The 19884-nt window shown below is 38.8% G+C and overlaps 2 protein-coding genes across 7 annotated transcripts in view; one reads left to right on the forward strand and one right to left on the reverse strand.

The window, feature by feature from the left end:
- The window catches only part of LOC122456210 (protein FAM227B-like), a 77928-nt gene extending 76917 nt beyond the window's left edge, over nt 1–1011 (reverse strand). For 2 of the 4 annotated variants that reach the window (XM_043494625.1, XM_043494623.1), the window contains exon 1: nt 580–1011. In XM_043494625.1, coding sequence (XP_043350560.1) covers nt 580–706 — 127 coding nt within the window. In that variant the 5' untranslated portion in view covers nt 707–1011. The remainder of the gene's footprint in view (nt 1–579) is intronic. The other 2 variants (XM_043494624.1, XM_043494626.1) reach the window with 2 other exon arrangements.
- Nucleotides 1–19884, forward strand: part of FGF7 (fibroblast growth factor 7) — a 62276-nt gene that overhangs the window by 11982 nt on the left and 30410 nt on the right. The gene's annotated exons all lie outside the window — the stretch shown is intronic.

The raw sequence follows: 19884 nt of genomic DNA on the forward strand, positions 1-19884 counted from the left end.
CAGCAGCTGTGTGTAGTTTGGCAAATAATGTTTGTTACTATGTATTATCCACTGGCTATGTTTTATAGCAGAGTGGTTTGCTTCTAAGGTCACTTTATGAGCAAAGGCACAATTCAGTCTGGTGAGAAAGTCAAAGGCAAGACCCTCCACAACATTTAGGCTTCACACGCAGGGGGTACCACCAGTGTTAGAGAATAGCATTTCAGAAATGCAGCTTCAGTCACTAGGACTGCAGGTCGGGTCTTCATAGTGGCCTAATAGTTTGGTGGGGAGTGTGATAATGAGGAAGGACCATGCATCTGTGATTGCTTGGACTTCATAGCTCAAATGATTTCACCTCTTTGGAGCCCTCCTAATGCTTACTTTACTGACCACTGAAACAACCTTTGGCAACAGATTAAGCGTATCTATGACAAGTAAATGGGTCCCATGCACATAGGTATTTTACGATTAGCTACCAAAAATAAATAAATAAATAAAATCAAACAACCAAGTTTCGTGCAACTTCATAGAGCCGCTCCTAAACTAGCTAGTTACAAAAACCATCCTCCACCAAGACAAAGTTTTTACAAGACTCACCCTCTTCGAGTACCCCTTTGCAGCAAGGCCCAACATTGCAGTGCTCCATCAGTTTCCCCACAACAGTCTTAAGCCAAGCCACTTTAAGATATTCAACTCCTTCTGGGGTCAAAAAGGACAAAAGCATCAAAATAAAAGAACTTGCAGCCTATGAGGAGCTCAGGCTCAGTAACCTTCTTTATAAGCAGACTCCCAGCAGCAATAGCCTGTCTCACTGTCTGTCTGGCAGCACCTATGCTGCAATCAACCAAACATCCAGATCAGGTCCGTTCTCCTACTAAGGGCCTCCAGCAGGTCTTAGTGCTTAATCAGTTCCTAGCTTAAGCCTGTTTTCTCACCTCATATTGGAGGTAGCCTATCTGCACTCCTCCTCAGCCAGGGCATTCTGCCCCACCCAGGCTGTCTCTAAAGTTTCAAGTAACCCTTTTCAGACAGGTTTCAGAGTAGCAGCCGTGTTAGTCTGTATTCGCAAAAAGAAAAGGAGTACTTGTGGCACCTTAGAGACTAAGTTCACTACTACTCAGGCTCTACAGAGTCCTTTTCCCACTCTTCTGACAGACTGTTGCCTGCCACAACTTGCTCCTCTGGAGGCTAGCTTCCCCCTAACTTGTTAATCCTTAGGGCTTTTTCTCCTCTTTGGCTTATCTTCCACCTCTGTGCTAGCTACAGAACACATATGCCAGCTCTTTCCCCAAGCCTCCAGGGGACTCTAGTAGCATGTCCCTAGAACTTCCTACCTGCTTCCTCTTCCTCCTTTTAAGTCCCACACCCTGCATAGGTGTAGCAGGGTACAACTAACTGAACAGTTCAACAGGGCTGACTGGCCCAAGGCCTTCTGGCTCTTAAAGGGGCAGGCTACCCTTTTACATGAAGCCTTTTACATTTTTCTAATAGCAGTCCTAATAGAAATTAAGGATCTCCCAAATAGCCCCCCCAAAAAACCCACCAAACAGGTAGTAATGTCTAATATATCCAAGCTATTGCCAAGCATGCCATATAATGGCTGCTGCACTTACAGCATTAGTGTATTCCTAAAATTGCACTAAGCAATTTAAATGATCTAGAAGACACTTTGAAAATTAAAAGCAAAAAGCTGTGGATAAAATTTGACTCTGTTCTCAATGATTTGTAATGGATGGTTGGCTTTCTGCATTATTTTTCTTAGTAAATAATAACTTTCCAACTTCTATTCCACAAAGCAACTCCATCTGTCTTCACATAATTTAGCTTTGAGACATTCTGTTTACTTTAGTAAATTGTGATCCATCAGTACAGGTTGTATTGTATTTGATACATCTTGCTGACATTTACTAACTAATAATAGTATTTTTATATTATATTAAATTTCTTGGGAAAGCCACAAATATAACAACAAAAATTCTATCTATAAACCTGCCTACTCTGTTTTAGGCAATGAGCCAGTCATTCCCCTCCTTTCCATAAATGGCATTAGATCCAAAGAGAGGACGGAAAAACAAGCAAGAAGAGTTTCTTAACCAGTGTGTCAGAAAGTCATAAAAAGCCTCACAAAATCTGAAAGTTAGCAGGTTTGTTCTTATTCCTGTCACACAATATAGTCACACTTTTCTCATCTTCATATGTCAAGATATGAAGTACTATATCTAGGCATTTGAGAAAGGGAAAACAATCAAATTTATTTCTTAAGACTTATGTCAAAATATATGATTGCAAGAACACTATTCCAAAGTGGTCAATTCATCTATCTAGTAAACATATCAACTTAGCAATTACATTCTGGAATTAAAGTATAGACACTTGAATGTCCAAATTAATAAATTAACCGATGCATAGACTACTTGATTGAATATATTTGACTCAAGCGGACATGCCTTCATTTTTTTGGCTGCTTTTCTATGTGACTTGAGAAATATATCGGTTGTAGCCATCAGTTTAGAGAGTATAATGGCAAATGCAAAAAGATTTGATAATCACCACACTTTTCTAGGAATTAAGGGAACGATGTAAATTAACACATTTTGCACTGAATTATTGTTTTGTCTTTAATTTGAATAAATCTATTGTATTGTTCTGTTCTATTTTGGGGGTATAGTATGAACTACTTAATGTGACAGTTTCTGAAATTACACTTCCATCCAGATTCTAAAGGAACAGGGGGGAAAACAGGAAATATTCATCGGATGCTGGTTTAAACAAAAAAGGTAACATTAGTATTACATGCCCCAATCCTAGAATTATCCAGGTGTCTTCTGATATATGTGGGGGAAAAGACTTGATCTAGTAATCGCCTGTGAACAGTCTGGACCTGATCCAGCCAAAGCACTTAAATATGTGTTTTAACTTCAAGCACATGAATAGTCCCATTGGCTAGAAAATTAAAGTAGAAAATAACTTTGTGAAGGAACGCATATCATCGTCTCCTGACACCCTGGAGAAATTGTTCAAAAACACTTTTATCACTGGGACAATATGACCCCCTAACGTTGGCAACATTTTAACAAACATGAATAGAACATTTCAGGATTAGATCTCCAAGCATTTTACAAATATGAAGAAGTATCATTCCCACCTCTCATTTCCCCACCCCCTTTTTATTTTTTTTTAAATTTTGAGAATTTTGAGGTATGGAGGTATTAAGGGATACATTTTCAAAAGCACCTAAGTGACTTACGAGCATAAATCCATATTCAAATGTGATTTACTATCTAAACCTAACAGCAAGTCAATGAAACTTACGCTCCTAAATCACTTAAGATAATATTTTTTAAAGTGCCTAAGTGAGTTGGCTAAGGTTACACAGTCTGCAACATGATAAAGCAATAGAATTCAGGTCTCTGTCCAGTGATCATATTGTCTCCATAGTTACACAAAACAGATTTCCCTAGGGGCTAGATTAAACTGCATGCCTGATATTTCAACAACAAAAACAATGTTTTTATTCATGAATTTATATTATTGGCTCACTATCACTAACTATATCCCCTTTCAATTTAGGGGTAACCCTATCCACATATCAGAGGAATTTACAATGACCCTTTTTGCACAAATTACAAAGGAAAAGCATAATTTCCCCAAACAACTACATGAACTTTGAGCCTTGGAGGAGTGTCCTCCCCAATACAAAAGATATAGGACAACATACAGTAATGTTACCTTCACATAATTGGACATTGTAATTACTGAAGAGCTTGAGGTCATGAATTGTGAAATGATGCATTAGTGATCTCATTCTGAAGGTTAATACAACATTCATATGGTTATCCAAATATTTAATATTTTAAGTCTGTTATTTTCACAATGCAGTTACAGGCCCATATTCTCAGCTGAGCCCAGCTTCTCCTCAGCTGGGCAAAATGGGGATGCAAGCTACAGCTCCCGATCGTGCGGCTGATTCTATGCTGGCTCCAGACCCAGCATAGATTTATTTATCCTGCCTTGCTTTCATCCTCAAAAGGCCATCTGCCAACTGCGGATAGCTGACAACACCTTGATATGCCCTCTGTGCTAGTGGTTTCAGAGAAGGTAATGTAGGAGTCAGCTATGCCAGCTGCATGCCTGCTGCAGTTCACCTCAAACTGCTGGGGACACCTGGACAGTTTCTAGTCCCTTTGTGCTGTTGGAGTGGCACAAAGGAGCCAGAGATTCTAAATCACTGCATATAAAGACTTCAATTTAATAATTCTCAAAAGCATACTGTTGGAACCATGAAACAATACCAGTGATAGTTTGTTTGACTTAAGTAGGCCAAAAGTTGTCACTCTGCATTTAAAAATATGAATCTGATACTACAGCAAGTGCATTTAATACACTATGGGTGACCTTGTCTAACATGAAAATTCTTAATAAATAATACACGGAAAAGCTTCACTATTATAATACTAAGTAGCGGGCATCTGTGAATTATAATGAACATCGAGCAGTGGAAACTCCAGTTACAGTACAATTATTGCAGAAGAAAAATCTGTAAATAGCTACTATGTAACATTAAGGGTTGTTTGTGCAGTTTTCTTTGTATGTATTCTTCTAATCCATGTGTTAAATAACAATCTAATTCCAATAGGATTTATAGTGAATACAAAGTAATTTGTAACTTCTTTATTCTCAGAATTTCAGTCATATAAATTTACTTATGCAACATTACACCCATTTAGAGTAAGTGACTAGAAAAATGCTTTTATGTTCAGTCTTCAGACAAATGTTTGTGTAAGATACCAAAGAGTGTGGGTACATTTAAATTTTTAATACGCTAATCTAAGAGTTTACAGACTAGCTAAATAAAAGTAATAGTTTTATTAGAAAGGTCAGGGTTTTCTCCCAAGATTTTAAGTTAGGATTTGAGGATAATCAACATATGGTTTTAACATTTACCTGAAATATTAGAGAAATTCAGAAAAGAATTAAATACATTTTAAATCAATTTCAGTTTGATTTTAGATTAAGTTAAAAGATATTTATGTGTGTGTTTGGGGGGAAGGCTATCAAAGATGATGATGATTAGTGGTAATAATTTAAAATATAGTCCTAAACCCTTTAAGGATAGCCTGCAGGGCTCTACCTGCCCACAGTGCCTGATTCAACTCTCAAAAGAAGGTTTGATCCTCTGTCCTCAAATGCTAATACCAAACTCCAATGAGTACAAAAGGAAACAGAGTTTGGCCCAGATTTGTAAATAAGTTATGTCTCTTAAAAATGTTAATTTTATGAAATAATGTCAAACAGAATATGAAAAGAATGAAAGAAAGCAAACAGTACAGTCTTGTCAGCATTCCAGAGGACACTACATGAACCAAATCCAAGAAACAAACAATGAACATAAATAGCTTTTTTCAAAATGGCTCCAATTCTGTGGGGTTTTTTCCCCTTGAGTTGAGGATGACATGATACATCACAGTACTACAATACTTAAAGTTGTTAATTGTTGAAGTACTTCTTTTTAAATATAAATCTCCATATCAGCTAAACAAAATATCAGATGTTGATATATTATTTAATTTCTGTAGTTATTGTTGACTTACTAATTCCCTCAACTAACCATCTCTGGTATGGATGGGCTGAGCATCCAGTGTGCAGTGAGTGAGTGGGGGCAGGACAAGAGAAGAACATGGATTGTGTCGGAGGGTTTACGATATGAATATTTTCCAGGCCTACTACCACTCCATTCACTCTAAAAAAGGGCATACTAATGCCTCTACAGAGTATCTCCAGTATTATCTTATGCCCTTGGGAAAATAATCACCTTCTCACATCCCAGATCTGAGCACCTGGAAGAGGATTTCCCTTTATGGGCCAAATCCTAATCCCACTTAAAGTGAAGTGATTTCAGTAGGACCAGGATTTGGTACTTAAAGTCCAACGCACTAAAACATAACCAATATACAGTAGAACTTCAGAGTTACAAACACAAGAGTTATGAACTGACCAGTCAACCACACACCTCATTTGGAACCAGAAGTATTCAATCAGGTAGCAGCAGAGACCGCCCCCACCCCCCAAAAGCAAATATAGTACAGTACTGTCTTAAACGAAACGTAAACTACTAAAAAAAAAGGGGGGGCAGCATTTTTCTTCTGCATGTTGAAGTTTCAAAGCTGTACTAAGTCAATGTTCAGTTGTAAACAACCATAACATTCAATGTTATGAACATTTCAGAGTTACAACCAACCTCCACACCCGAGGTATTTGTAACTCTGAGGTTGTACTGTATGTACCTTTTGTAGGTTTAATTCAAAAAAATCTTTAACTGAAACTCTTCAGTGCTACTGTAATACCAATAATAAAACATTTACTTCAGATGCAAATACAGTTTGTGTGTACAAGTCTGAATTTCTGTATATAAAAAATACAGCCATGTAAAATTACACACAAATGTTAGAGATTACATATAAAATATTTTCCCCAAAATTTTTGACTTACAGATTGTTGATGTTATAAACTATCACTTCAGCGGGCAGAAATCCAACTATATTTATGTAAAAGTGTTTCTGCAATGAAACATTTGCAACTCATGTGAATACCAGAATATATCCAAAAACATTGTGGGATGAAGGCTGTACCACCCCTCACTCCCGCTTCCCTACCACACCACACACTTGTTTGCTTATACATTATACAATGTACATGATACATGATTATACAGTGATCTCCAGTGTGGAGATCATTAAAATCTCATGACATCAATAGATGCTAAAGGCAAGTCAAGAATTGTGCCAGTTGTGACAGGGAGGAAATGAGAGGAGAGGGGCATTCCCAAAGCTCCCCAATCTGAAGCTGTATAGTACTTAGTACACTATTCAGTGTTAGCTGCTGTCATAGGAGGGTTTTTACCATTTTTAAGAATATAAGCAGAATCCAGTCTTCTGTCTCTACAGTTGATGTGACAGAGTTTGATGCCTTTGTGAGTATATCAATGCACTATACTGTAAACTACCAAAAAAGTGGGCTCATTTATTGTCAAGGATGGGCACATGGAATTCCGCCTACCTGATGATATGGCTGCCAGTGTGGCCATGGATTAAGTTTAAATCCCTTAACAGATTAGTGGCAGATACTTTATAGTATATAGTCATAGCATTCAGATATATTACATGTGGTCCTATGAGGTCCAAAATAATGAACTGTTAGAGCTCATAGTTGATAGGACTAACAGGTATTTTCCACATCTTTGTTTCTGCAACCTCAAGGTTACGGAATGCCCTCCTTAGTCTGTACTATGTGTAGTACTAGGGCCCTCCTTAGTCTGTGGAGAGACGGAAATAGTCTCTTTTAATGTAAATTTCAAACCACTTTATTTAACAGGGCTGTATTATGGCATATTGACTTTATTAATGATTTGGATTTATTTTTATTGTCTTAATGGTGAGTTTTCTTGAAAAACGCTTGATACACCTTTGATTTGTGCTCCTAATTCCCTAGGATCAGATTTTAAAGGTATTTAGGTGCCTAAAGATGCAAATAGAAACTCACTGGGGCCTAGTGGCATTTTCAAAATCTGCATTTTTAGGTGTTTAAATACCTTTACAAATGTGGTCCTAATTGACTTTTGAAAATTCCACACAATATCAATTAAGGCTGACATTTTCAAAGGAATGTAAAGGTGCTGTTATTTTGCTTCAAGTTGAGAAAATGGCAGATTCAGGTCAGATCTCGTGAACGACATTTAATTTCACAGTCTTTTTTGAGTGATGGTCTTTTCCAAGCATTCTCTCTCATAGAATGCAAATAATGTGTTTGTGAGTTACCTAACATGTAGGTTAGAGCAAATGAGCTAATGTTAACCTTGATGTAAGCAGGTGGAGATTTATTCACTTCAATGGAGGTAGGCTTGCTTACACCAAGGTTGAATTTGGGCCAGTGAATTTGTGAGTAAGGAAATGTCTGTGCATGAAAGACTGTGGTTGTGTGCAAATGAAGGAATATATGAGCATGCAATATGTCTGATAGGGATTGCGGTAAATCAAAAAAGGCTCTGAGATTGAGTCTGGTTACATAACAAACACTCTGAATTTTTAACTGAAGTTTTATTCATATTCACTCTTCTTCCCTTGTCTGGAAATTGGTCTGGAAATATTGTGGGATTTTCTTGCGAGATTTCTAGCATGTCCTGGTTTCTCATGATGGTTCTCAAGGTATTTCTGTATTTCCAATTCCAGTCAAAACAAGAAAAGCATTTTAATAGAGAGATTTACATTTTTTTAAAAAATATGATGCTTTAGGATTTAGTTTAGAATTTTAGGAGAAGGTTTAGGCTGGTTATGATTTTATGCAAACTGGTTCGCTAATCATCAAGGTATAGGCAAAAAGTTGAACAAACTGCTATACCACTCCTCCGAGGTGACAGCACTAGACTAGTGCACTGGTCAGCAACAGCACTGACACTTTACCCTCACTCCTAGATATTGCTGCTGAACAACCAAGGGAACTGAAAAGGGAAAGTAATAGGGAAACAGAGGACATAAGATATTACTATTTTGTTTTAAAATCAACCTCTAAAGCCATATTCTGCAGTCCTTACTCACACAAAAGCTCCCATCCCTTGATTTTATAGATTTTCCGTCAGTGTTCATAATCATCTTGATTACAGTGAATAAGTACCTTCACAGGGAGAAAATAGCACATATGAAAGGGCTCTTTAACCTAGTGGAGAAAAGCACAAGAACCATGGTCTGGAAATTAAAGCCAGACAAATTCAAATGAGGAATAAGAGACATTTTTTTTTTAACAGTGAAGGTGACACACTAGAGCAAACTACCATGGGAAGTGGTGGATTTTCCATCTCTTGATGTCTCCAGAACAAGACAGGATGCCTTTTTGGAAGATAGGCTTTAGTGAAACATACTGTAAGTTGCTGGGCTCAGTACAAAGATAACTGAGTAAGCCTGTGTCACAAGCTCAGTCTAGATGATATAATTAAAATTTGTGAATAGTATCTGAGCACCTCACATACAATGAGATTTTCCTTACAACACTGCTGTGAGCAAAGGAATATCAGAAGCTAGTATCTTATCTGAAGATCTCAAAGTGTTGAGTAGATACTACTTCTCAGTCCCATTTCATCTGCCCCCCACCAGTAGAGACAAGAAAGAATGCAACCCCCCTTGTGAGGACTGGTAGATGGGCTAAAGAAACATTTATATTAAATATGTTTCTAAGGGAAATATATTTTCAAGATATACTTTGCTCCAACAACACTGCTTGAAGGACAGGGTAAATGTGCAGAGTACTGGCAGGGAAGCTGCAGAGACCGAGTGCAGCTCTGACAATCTGCTTCACACTTGGTAGTCAATGGGGGCTGATGCATCTGTTTGTGATGGCACCATGCAATGGCAGCCTCACTCTGTTCCAGCTCTATGGCAGTGAAATCAATAGTGGGAAGAAATTCTCAGGCATCAGGGGAAGCCAGGAAAGCTCCAGACAGCTGGAAACATGTGTCATCTGATCTGCTGAAGTTGATGCTTATGTGCTCAATAATTAATTCATGTGTAATTTAATAAAAATGTTATGCCACTTTTCAATGGGAGCATTCTACGAAGTGCAGCTGCTTTGTAACTTCTTCCTCCTTTTGGCTTGCCATACATTATCTTAGCTACCAGCAGTTGTTGCAATACTGGTGGACAAGCATGTGTCATAATTGCCTTTCCCCTTGTCTCCCCCATATACATTCTGGGCCAGATCCCCAGCTGGAGTGAATCATAATAGTGTCATTGAAATAAATACACCTTCGCTGATTTATAACAGGTGAGTGCATTGTGATCTTCACTCTTTGCTAATGAAACAGTCAGGAAGTATGTGGGTTTATGAGAGGATTGGATTAAAAAGAAAGAAAGAAGGAAAAATGTGACTGAGTACTCAAGCAAACAAACACTTTATAGCTGAACTTAATGTAACTTTAAAGGTCCTGAGTTCACATAAGTAATTTGATTAATATAAAACATAAGCATAACTTTTCTATATCTTTACAATTATTCCATGACTTTTGATGATTTTACTATGACTAATTGCTGTTGTTCTCTCAAAATTCACCCTAACAGATTTTCAAGATTGACTTCATTATCAGGGTAAGTCAACCTAAGTTACGCTACTCCAGCTTCGTGAATAACGTAGCTGGAGTCGACGTAGCTTAGGTTGATTTACCCTGGTGTCTTCACTGTGCTGCATCGATGGAAGACGCTCTCCGGTCAACTTACCTTACTCTTCTTGGGGAGCTGGAGTACTGGAGTCAACCGGAGGGCGCTCTGCCATCAATTGCAGTATTGACTGCAGCAGCATTGATCTCCCCGGTAGTGAAAACAAGCCCAAGTTGTGATCACATCAGTAAAATGTGCAGCCTATAATTCTGGCACCCTTCTCTCTACCTGTAGGATGTGAGTAACTTTGGTTTCAAATGGTGTTAGTAGCATCCTATTAACTCCCTTTGTGAGAGAGAAGGGGAGGAACTGGATCCAAGGTGTTTACTGTGACATTTAAGTAATCTCTTAAAGGAACTGAGACCTATCCCAAAAGGTGGTCATCTACTAAACATGGCTAGAAGCAAAAGATCACCTGTTCAGCCCAGGTAAAAATAGCCCCACAAAATTCAGTCCTATGTGTCCAAATACCTGTACATAAATATGTAAAACAAATCATAAACTAGAAAGAACTTTTTTGGTGATTACTGAAGAAACAAAAACAGCGGGAGGAAAGTGTAGGTGCCCCAAACCAGCTCTTTAATGTCTTGTTTTCAATCTAAAGGCCAGGAGCCTGAGGGTAATCAAACAACATAAGGGACCAAACCTACATTTCTTGCACACGCAAAGCTCCCACTGATGTATCTCTTCTCCCTGAGCTCTCCAAAAAAAATCTCTTCAGTTGACTGACTGAAAGTTTTCATGGTTTCAGAAATGTCAGAGAATAAGGGAATATTTTATTATATCTTTCATTGAAAAGTGAAAGACTATACTCACTTTTAAAGTACAAATAAAGGAGTACTTGAAAATGCTCTTTGGGGAATGCATTTGTATTATTACTTTTAAAAGCCAAGATCCTGCAAGATGTTAAGTGCTTCCTGTGAAGTGATGAGCAGTCTTACTTCCTATTGGAATCAGTGCTTGAGGCCCAACATCTATAATACTGTGATAATATACTTTTGGGGAAAAAAATCATTGTCAACAAAAATAAGAAGTCATAGAACTACAGTAAAAATTTTAAGCCACATGCCTGAGTTTAGTGCTCTTTACAAATACATCTAAATTACAGAATTTGGTGGTTTATGGAATTTCTAAGCTCCTAATCCTGAAAACACGTGTGTAACTTTACAAACAAGAATATTCTCAGTGACTTCAATGGGACTATTCAGATGAGTAAAGTGTTTGTAGCATGGGACTCATAAGGGTAACGGTTGATTTAATTTCCCTTATAACATTTGAAACCATCAGTGAAGAAGCAGATTTGATTTTGAATCTGGAAAATATGATTAGACAAAAACACAAGTGTAAAAATCAAACAAATAAAGCAAAATAAAATAGAAGAAAGTTGGCTACAGTTACTATTACCTGAGGTATGATAGCCCCTTTCTGTAACCGAGGACTGACTGAAATTCTCTCTCTCATTTGTTCCTGATGCTATTTTGTCCAGTTCCACTGTGAAACTGTACAGCCAAAGCACAGCTAAAGACTATGATACCTCTAGAAAAACTACTTACTCCTAGATGCCCAAACCATTTAAAGTCATCATATATTTTGTGGAACTAATTGAACTGTGATATACAGATATGTCTATGATTATTTGATTAAAAATCTGGATAGTGCACAGTGAATAAAGGTGAAAAGCTATATTTCCTTTTATCTTTTATGTTCAATGAATGTATATGTCTCATTTACCACACACCATCCAACCTTCACAATAAATGAGGCACATGTTCTGCAGAAATAATAGTATGGAATGAATTTATCTGAACTATATTCTCCAAGCAGAGGGAAGAGCTGGTGCACCGGACTGGACCGGCTTCCCCAGGCAGCGATTTAAAAGGCCTGGAGCTCCTGGCAGAGGCTGGAGCCCCAGGCCCTTTAAATCGCCATGTGAGCCCTGCTGCCGGAGCGCGACGGGACTCCAGTGGTGACTTAAAGGGCCTGGAGCTCCCAGCTGCCATTACTGCAGCAGAGCCCCAGGCCCTTTAAATCTCTGCCAGAGCCCCGGGCACCAGGGTAGCCCTCGGGGCTCCGTCAGTGATTTAAAGGGCCCAGGGCTCCGCTGCAGTAGTGGCAGCTGGGAGCTCTGAGTCCTTTAAATCACCACCAGAGACCCCAGCCGCCGCCGCTACCCCAGGGGCTCTGGCAGCGGGACTCGGGCGGCGATTTAAAGGACGCAGGGCTCCAGCCGCCGCTACTGCAGTGGAGCCCGGGTCCCTTTAAATCACCGACAGCTCCGGCAGCGGGGCTCCAGCGGCAATTTAAAGGGAATCGCCGCCCGAGCCTTGCTGCCTGATCCCCAGGGTAACAGCGGCAGCTGGGAGCCCATGGGGCTCCTTCAGCAATTTAAAGGGCCTGGGGCTCCGCAGGCCCCGCTTCTTCTGGTTGAGGCCACGCCCCTTCCATTTGAGGCTCTGTCCCTGCTCAGGACTCCGGCGTACCAGTATGTCCTTTAAGTTACTTTCACCCCTGCCACCAAGTCAATAGACTTAGCATTAAGAAAAGGAGTACTTGTGGCACCTTAGAGACTAACAAATTTATTAGAGCATAAGCTTTCGTGAGCTACAGCTCACTTCATCAGATGCATTCCGATGAAAGACTTAGCATTGTATCATATGTGTTGTGGTTAGATATGTTCCTTATTTGGTCTGTATCATACATCATATATTAAAATAATCAGCAGTAGAAATGTAAGTACTATTATTTATGGACTGTAAAATGATGCTAGAAAAAACTGCATATGAAGAGAGATTGTGCTTTGGAGCAAAGAAGAGAATTTGTTCTATAAATAAAAACTACTAAATATGATTTGCAGACTGCAAAACTCCCATTGACTTCACTGGGGCCAGGATTTAATCCTAGAAAAGGGATTTTTACGCTGGTAAAATGTGTAACTAGAAGTTACATGAATGAGATGAAGTTAAGACAAGGAAATAGTAGACTGACTATCAGGAAAAACTTTTGGACAGTTTTGATAGTTGATCCAGGGGACTAGGGTGGCCAGATAGCAAATGTGAAAAAATAGGACAGGAGGTGGGGGCTAATAGGTGCTTATATAAGAAAAAGCCCCAAATATTGGGACTGCCCCTATAAAATTGGAACATCTGGTCACCCTAAAGGGAACTAAGGACATTTTGAACAGTAGACTGGACAACACAAGTAAATTATTGTAGACAACATCATGATTTGTTTAATAGGAAATAGACTAGATGATCTGCTAGGTTTTTTTCAACTCTTATTTCTGTTAGTCAGTGATTCCAATATTCTGTTCTAATTCAGGTTATGCCAAAATCTGAATTATTTGTCATCAGTAGAACCAGAACAATCTGAGTGACTGAATCAGATTATATAACTGTATGTTCAATGAGTGTCTCAAAAGGAAAAAAATGAGCCAGATGTTTTCTATCACCACCCACTCTTGGGTGGTGGTGTTGATCTGGGTAGCATTACTTTTTAAGAAGCCACTTGGATTTTGTATATTGCAAGGAATTATGTACTGCCTGTTTGTGTTTTCATAGACCCTGCAATTAATGTGTTGAGATGTCTTGCTTCAGCTGTTCGCAGGCAAATCACAGATTTCAGTTTGGAAATCTACCTAAAATGTGTTATAAACTAAATAGTGCTTGCTTTACATTTTACACTGAGTACTGAGACTCAAGAAATATTGCAGCATGTAATGTTGTGTTTATGAATGAAACTGTATCTTCTGAGACATCCTAACCTGTTCAGATGAGGATTTTACTATCCCAACCTTGAAGTGATCTGAAATCTTCCTTTTGTTCCTGTGCCAAAAGCTCTAGAGAGTAAGTTTAAATTCTTAACTAATACCATAGCCAGCTATGCTCTTATGTCTCCAGTTTATTGGCTTTTTATTCTTTTTGTTTTATTTTTTAAAAGAACTCACTTGCTAGCTATATCTGGGAAAACAACTTCACTGATAAGAAAGTGCTCTACTTTATATTTAACATGGGGTTTACAATATCCAGCTATGGGAATGTCACTTTGTTCCTTTTTGGACTCATTTTATGAACACTAATTAACAGTTAGAGAGAACAATTATTCTTTGTAATGTTTGCCAACAATTTATAATACTACTAGGATAAAAATCTACTAAAAACATACTAGAGGAGATTCTGGCTATAGCCCCTGTACGCTGCAGCACTGGTGGAAAGGGGCGAAAAAGCCATTCAGGCAGCCTAGGGAGAATTTCCCCTGTCCAGGCCTCACCAGCCATAGCACATGTTGTGGCAGCTGTCAGGAGCCTGAGAAGGTGTGTCAGGGGTGGGACAACAGTCTCCATAGTGTATGCTATGGTGATTCGCAGCTACTTGGAGCTGCAGAGCAACCCACAGGCAGCCCATATTGGGGGGGGGGGGCACAGTATAACTGAGAACAGCTTATGATTTAGAGCCATCTTTGTCCCCATCTCCCTTGGGCTGTGTCTTCTGCTCTGCAACATAGCATTTTTACATTACTCATGACTTTTGGTCTCTGCAGCCAGCCAGAAGAGCCTATAAATGTATAGGCAATTACATTTTGTATAAAATATGCCTGAACTTGAAATTCTTAAAAAACAGAATGCAGATAATCAGACACTAACCTTTCTAATTTATAAATATAAACACACACATACAATATTACATACACACTATATTTTTTAAAACAAAAACAACTATTTGAGAGAACTGTGTGAAACCTGGCAATTATGCCAGCAGAAAATTTAGCTGGAAGCGTTTGTCTGGTTTCCACACTGCAGAATGGATAAGCTAGGCAAGCTGCCTGCTTCTTTGAAAATTATTTCCATTGTTGTTTGCAGTGTTGTTGTAGCTGTGTTTGTCCCAGGATATTAGTGAGAGAAGGGGGATGAGGTAATATCACTTCACCCACCTGGTTTCCAAAAATTAGTAAAACCGCAAAGCAGGCCTGCTTTGCCAGTTCCATGAAAAAAGCTCCAGAGACAATGTGGGCCAGTCATTGTTCCCCAGGACCAAGGAGGAGCAGATTATTTTGGGCCTACAAATACTTCCCAAATACTAGGGCCCCTGAATACAAAATCATCCAAATAGTGGGGATATTCACCCATCCCTATGTGACGCATGGCTAGAAAGGGTTAAACATCCTGCAAAATAAACAATACTTAAAAGACATGTGGGGACATAGTGTTTGTGTTTTTGTGTATTTACATATGTATGAGTAGGGTTGACAATGTAATCAACAGTCCCTGTCTATGCTGTATTCTAATAGTTCAGAGATAAAAAAAATCCTAGCATTTAAATGAATTGTAAACCCAGGATATCTCAGTATTCATCTCTCTTTGAAATATACTGTGAATGATAGAGGAACAAGCAAATTGCCCTGTAATTTCTATAGTTAAGTACCGGTGATGAACCTCCTTCAAAGTCATCCTAATTACCTTTTGTTCCCGGAGGAACTCCCAACTTGTCAAAGAGGACATGAAATTGTATAAAAGATCCCTGGGTCCCGATTCTGTCATCTCATATCTGCTTAGACTTCATCAGGGGAAGTTTGAGTCGCAAGACTGAGGTCCCAGTTATGCTGGTATGCCCTGAATATAATATTTGGACATTGGACTATAACCTATGAACTATTTTTAAAAGAATTCTTTGCAACTACAAAGCTCACCATCTCTGCTATGAATCTGAATCTTAAAAATTGAACTCATATCTGTATGTATATTGATCTTTTAAACCATACTCTTTTGTTTTTACAAAATTTTAGTTTAGTTAATAAGAATTGGCTGTAGCATGTATTTGGGTAATAACTGGAATATTCAATAACCTGGGAGGTAATGTGTCCGATCCTTTGGGATTGGTAGATCCTTTTCTTTTATATGATGAAACAAGATTTACAAAAATTTTCATCATATTTGATGTGAGTACCTGGATGGAGGCTTGAGACTGGATCACGTTGGGGGGGGGGGGAACTGTGTTGTCTTCTGCGTAACCAGAAAGGTCATAAAGAAGCTGTTTTATGCTGGCTTGGTAAATCTAAGTATTGGAATATCCACAAGCTTTATGAGGACTGTCTGCCCCATTCTTTGCAGTTTACCCTAATTGTGCGACAAAAGCTGGCTCCCCACCCCGGTCACACCCTAAAACTCTCATTTAACCACTTTTCATTGTATACATAATTTGTTGCCAATTCTTGGGCTATTTGATATTTTTCTTAAAACCCTGATTCTTGTGTCAGGTGATTACATGACTCGGCTGCATTAAAAAAGTAAGTTTCTAGCTATCGTGATTTCAGAGAAAATTATGAAAACAAACCTTAACAGTTCAAAAAACAGAAAGCAAATAAGCCCCAAACATTAATTATTTAAAAAATATCATCATCATTTTGCAGCCAGTCACATGATTTCTTAGGGTCTGATTCATGATTTTTCACCATCTGGTGTTGGCAATAATGCTATACAAATCATAAGAAAGACTAGACCTAGGAGAAATTTTAGACCAAAATATATTTTGTCAAAAACTACCTTTTTCTTCAAGTTTACAAAAAGAGTTGTGATGTTGGATCAGCTTTATGAAATATCCTGGCTAAATTTCACAATTTTCTTGCCCTGGGACTTACCGAATATGTTGAGGAAAATTTTCATGTTAACTACTTTTAATTTTAATCTGAATTGTTTGATTGTTATCAGTAATAGTTGCAGTCCGAGATCTGGTTTCCTGAAACCCATGTGGCCAGGAGAGTTAGCAGAAGGCATTGTGACTCATTTTATCAGAAAGGATGGTTATAGTTTATGTGCGGTCTTTGAGCCAGTCAGGAAAAAACTGCATAGAGCAGCAGGAATTTGTGATTCTGTGCTATAATGTGAGGGATACTATTTCTTATTCCCCTCCCAGTCATGAGTTGAGGGGTATAGTAGATCTCCTTGGTGACCCACAATCAGACTCTGAAGGGGAGTTTATCCACCAAAGATGCTAGAGGAAGATACCAGGTCACCAGGCCTTGCCTAGAAGAAAACACCAAATAAAGTATGGTGATTGTCAGGGAAGGAGATAGTGTATTTAAAGCCCTTTGTGTTAAAGGAGATTTTAGGGGGAGAGCTGGCTCTGTCACCCAGTAGAATTCTCTGTAAATGTTAGATAGTTCATATAACTAAGTACCAAAACTCTACCACAGTTGAGGCTCCCCATCATTAAACTGATGTACCTAGTTTTATTATGGTGAGATCAGTTTGCAGCTTCGTTTATATGCAGTTTTTCTATAGTCAGACTGTATTTTGCTGCCTTTTTTTTTAAACTTCTCTTGCAGTCAAATTGCACACAACGGAATGCTGATGGGAAAGAGAATGGCTTGATCTGCAAACATGTGAGTCAGCAACAACAAATTAAAAAAACATTACACCATCCTCAGCTGTCCAGAGTTCCAGTTTATAGCTGTACATCCTCTCAACCAGCTGTAGGACATCAGCCTTTGGCTGCATAGCAATGGAACACGCACATGTCCCTCTGAAAGGTCATTCAGTTGCCTGTTCTCAGTCTTCTAGGGCTTTGTCATACTGAGAGAAAGCTGCCCCCAAAGTGATGGGACAGAGCTCTCATCTGGGTCACCACTTTTACATGGTCAACAGAAATAGCTGGCCATTATGCAGAATGACCATTGGAAGAAAAAGGCAACGTAGGCTTATAGGTTTGCATTCTTTGAAACTGAAAAGATATAGCCATGCAACAAGATGAGGCATGTGTATATTTGTAAGGTGTGAAGGACAGATTTATCTAAATGTGTATCCCAGGAAGAAATCTGAATTAAAAAGAATGGACTGACCACCAAGTGCCACCTGACTATGTTTGCCTTTAGCATCTGTGAAAGCAGACCCCAAAGGCATTCAGCTGTAAGCTCTCAGAACAGGGGCTGTCTTTTGATGTTGATGCACAAAAGCTTAGTAGAAGGGGCCCTGACTGGGACTTCTAGCAACAATACTAATAATAAATAATAAAACTAAAGATATTTCATTTTTCTACTGAAGCAAGCATTCAGACCTCCAGAAATGAGTATCATTAGTGGAATTCTAAGAAATCATTATTCCTTTCACGTTCTACTTTGACAGACACTGATACAACTGCAAAAGTCTCTTGGTCTTTCCATAAACTTTAAAAGATTTGTTGAAATCCAATTAGTGGCCTACATGAGTGAAGAGTGGGTAAGGAGAAATAAGCATTGGTAAAGAAATGAAAAACAAGGATTTTAGTAAAAATCAAATTTCCATGATAAAGTCATCATTTAGCATATTTTAAATTATGGCTTAAATCTCATTAGCAGTGTTACATAAGAGGAAGACCATTTAAAAAGGCTATGTACATTCATGAATAAACTTGAATGAAAGAATAAGCGATTTTCTTAAGATTAGCCTCTGATGCTAAGGAACTTCAGATCAGTCTGAGAAGGAGCCAGACTTTCCCAATGTACATTGCCAAAGAGCCACAGTAATACGTCAGCAGCCCCCCACATCAGCTCCTGCCCTCCAGCGCTTCCCACCCGCTGGCAGACCCACCACTCAGTGCCTCCCGCAATCAGCTGTTTCACATGTGCAGGAGGCTCTGGAAGGGAGGGGGGAGGAGTGAAAGCATGGCAGGCTCAGGGAAAGGGATGGAGTGGGGGCAGGGCCTGTGGCAGAGCCCGGGGTTGAGCAGTGAGCACCGCCCGGCACATTGGAAAGTTAGCATCTGTAGTTCCAGCCCTGGAGTCAGTACCTATTCAAGGAGCTGCATATTAACCTCTGAAGAGCCACATGCAGATCCGGAGCCACAGGTTGGTCACCCCTGCTTTAGATCCTTAGAAGCCTTTAACTGGGAATAGATATGAAGAAGAAATTTGACAAAACTATTCAACTCTAGGATTTGTAAAAAGAGTGACCATCCAAATGTATATATTAGATTTAGCTGCAAGGCAAATCTTACTAGTGAAAACTCTGAATGCTTACTTAGAAAACTAAGTAAATAAAATATCAAGTAAAGACCTACTCACAGGATCAAAAAATTCTCTATGCATTAAAGAACAACATACTCTTATAGTTAAGAGGTTTGATGTTCTGTACAAAGTTTTGAAGAATTTCAGTGAACATGATACAGAATTAATGAGGAGGGGAACTGGGTTTTGAGCAAAATGTCTTGATCTTCTCTGGATAAGCAAATTGTTTCACCTGGCTAAGGAAATAGAGGCTCTGATTTTAGAATCAGAAATCAGCTTACATATGCCAGAATTCACAAGATAATACTGGAAATAAATGTATATGAAATAAATAAATGTATCCCTTACTCATCAGCGTGGGACTTGAGAAAAATTAATCTGAAAAGCAGTCTGGATTCCTTCCCCCGTCTCTTCAATGCACACAGATTCCTGCCACTCATTGCATCAAAAGATGCTGTTCACCTGAAAAAAAAAAATCACTCTGGAGAATTCTTCCTTTTCAGTTACCAAGACTATCAAGTTTCAGAGTAGCAGCTGTGTTAGTCTGTATTCGCAAAAAGAAAGGGAGTACTTGTGGCACCTTAGAGACTAACAAATTTATTTGAGCATAAGCTTTCGTGAGCTACAGCTCACTTCATCGATGAAGTGAGCTGCAGCTCACGAAAGCTTATGCTCAAATTAATTTGTTAGTCTCTAAGGTGCCATAAGTACTCCTTTTCTTTTTGCAAGA

This window comes from Dermochelys coriacea, chromosome 10, assembly GCF_009764565.3.
Source record: "Dermochelys coriacea isolate rDerCor1 chromosome 10, rDerCor1.pri.v4, whole genome shotgun sequence".
Taxonomy (NCBI): domain Eukaryota; kingdom Metazoa; phylum Chordata; order Testudines; family Dermochelyidae; genus Dermochelys; species Dermochelys coriacea.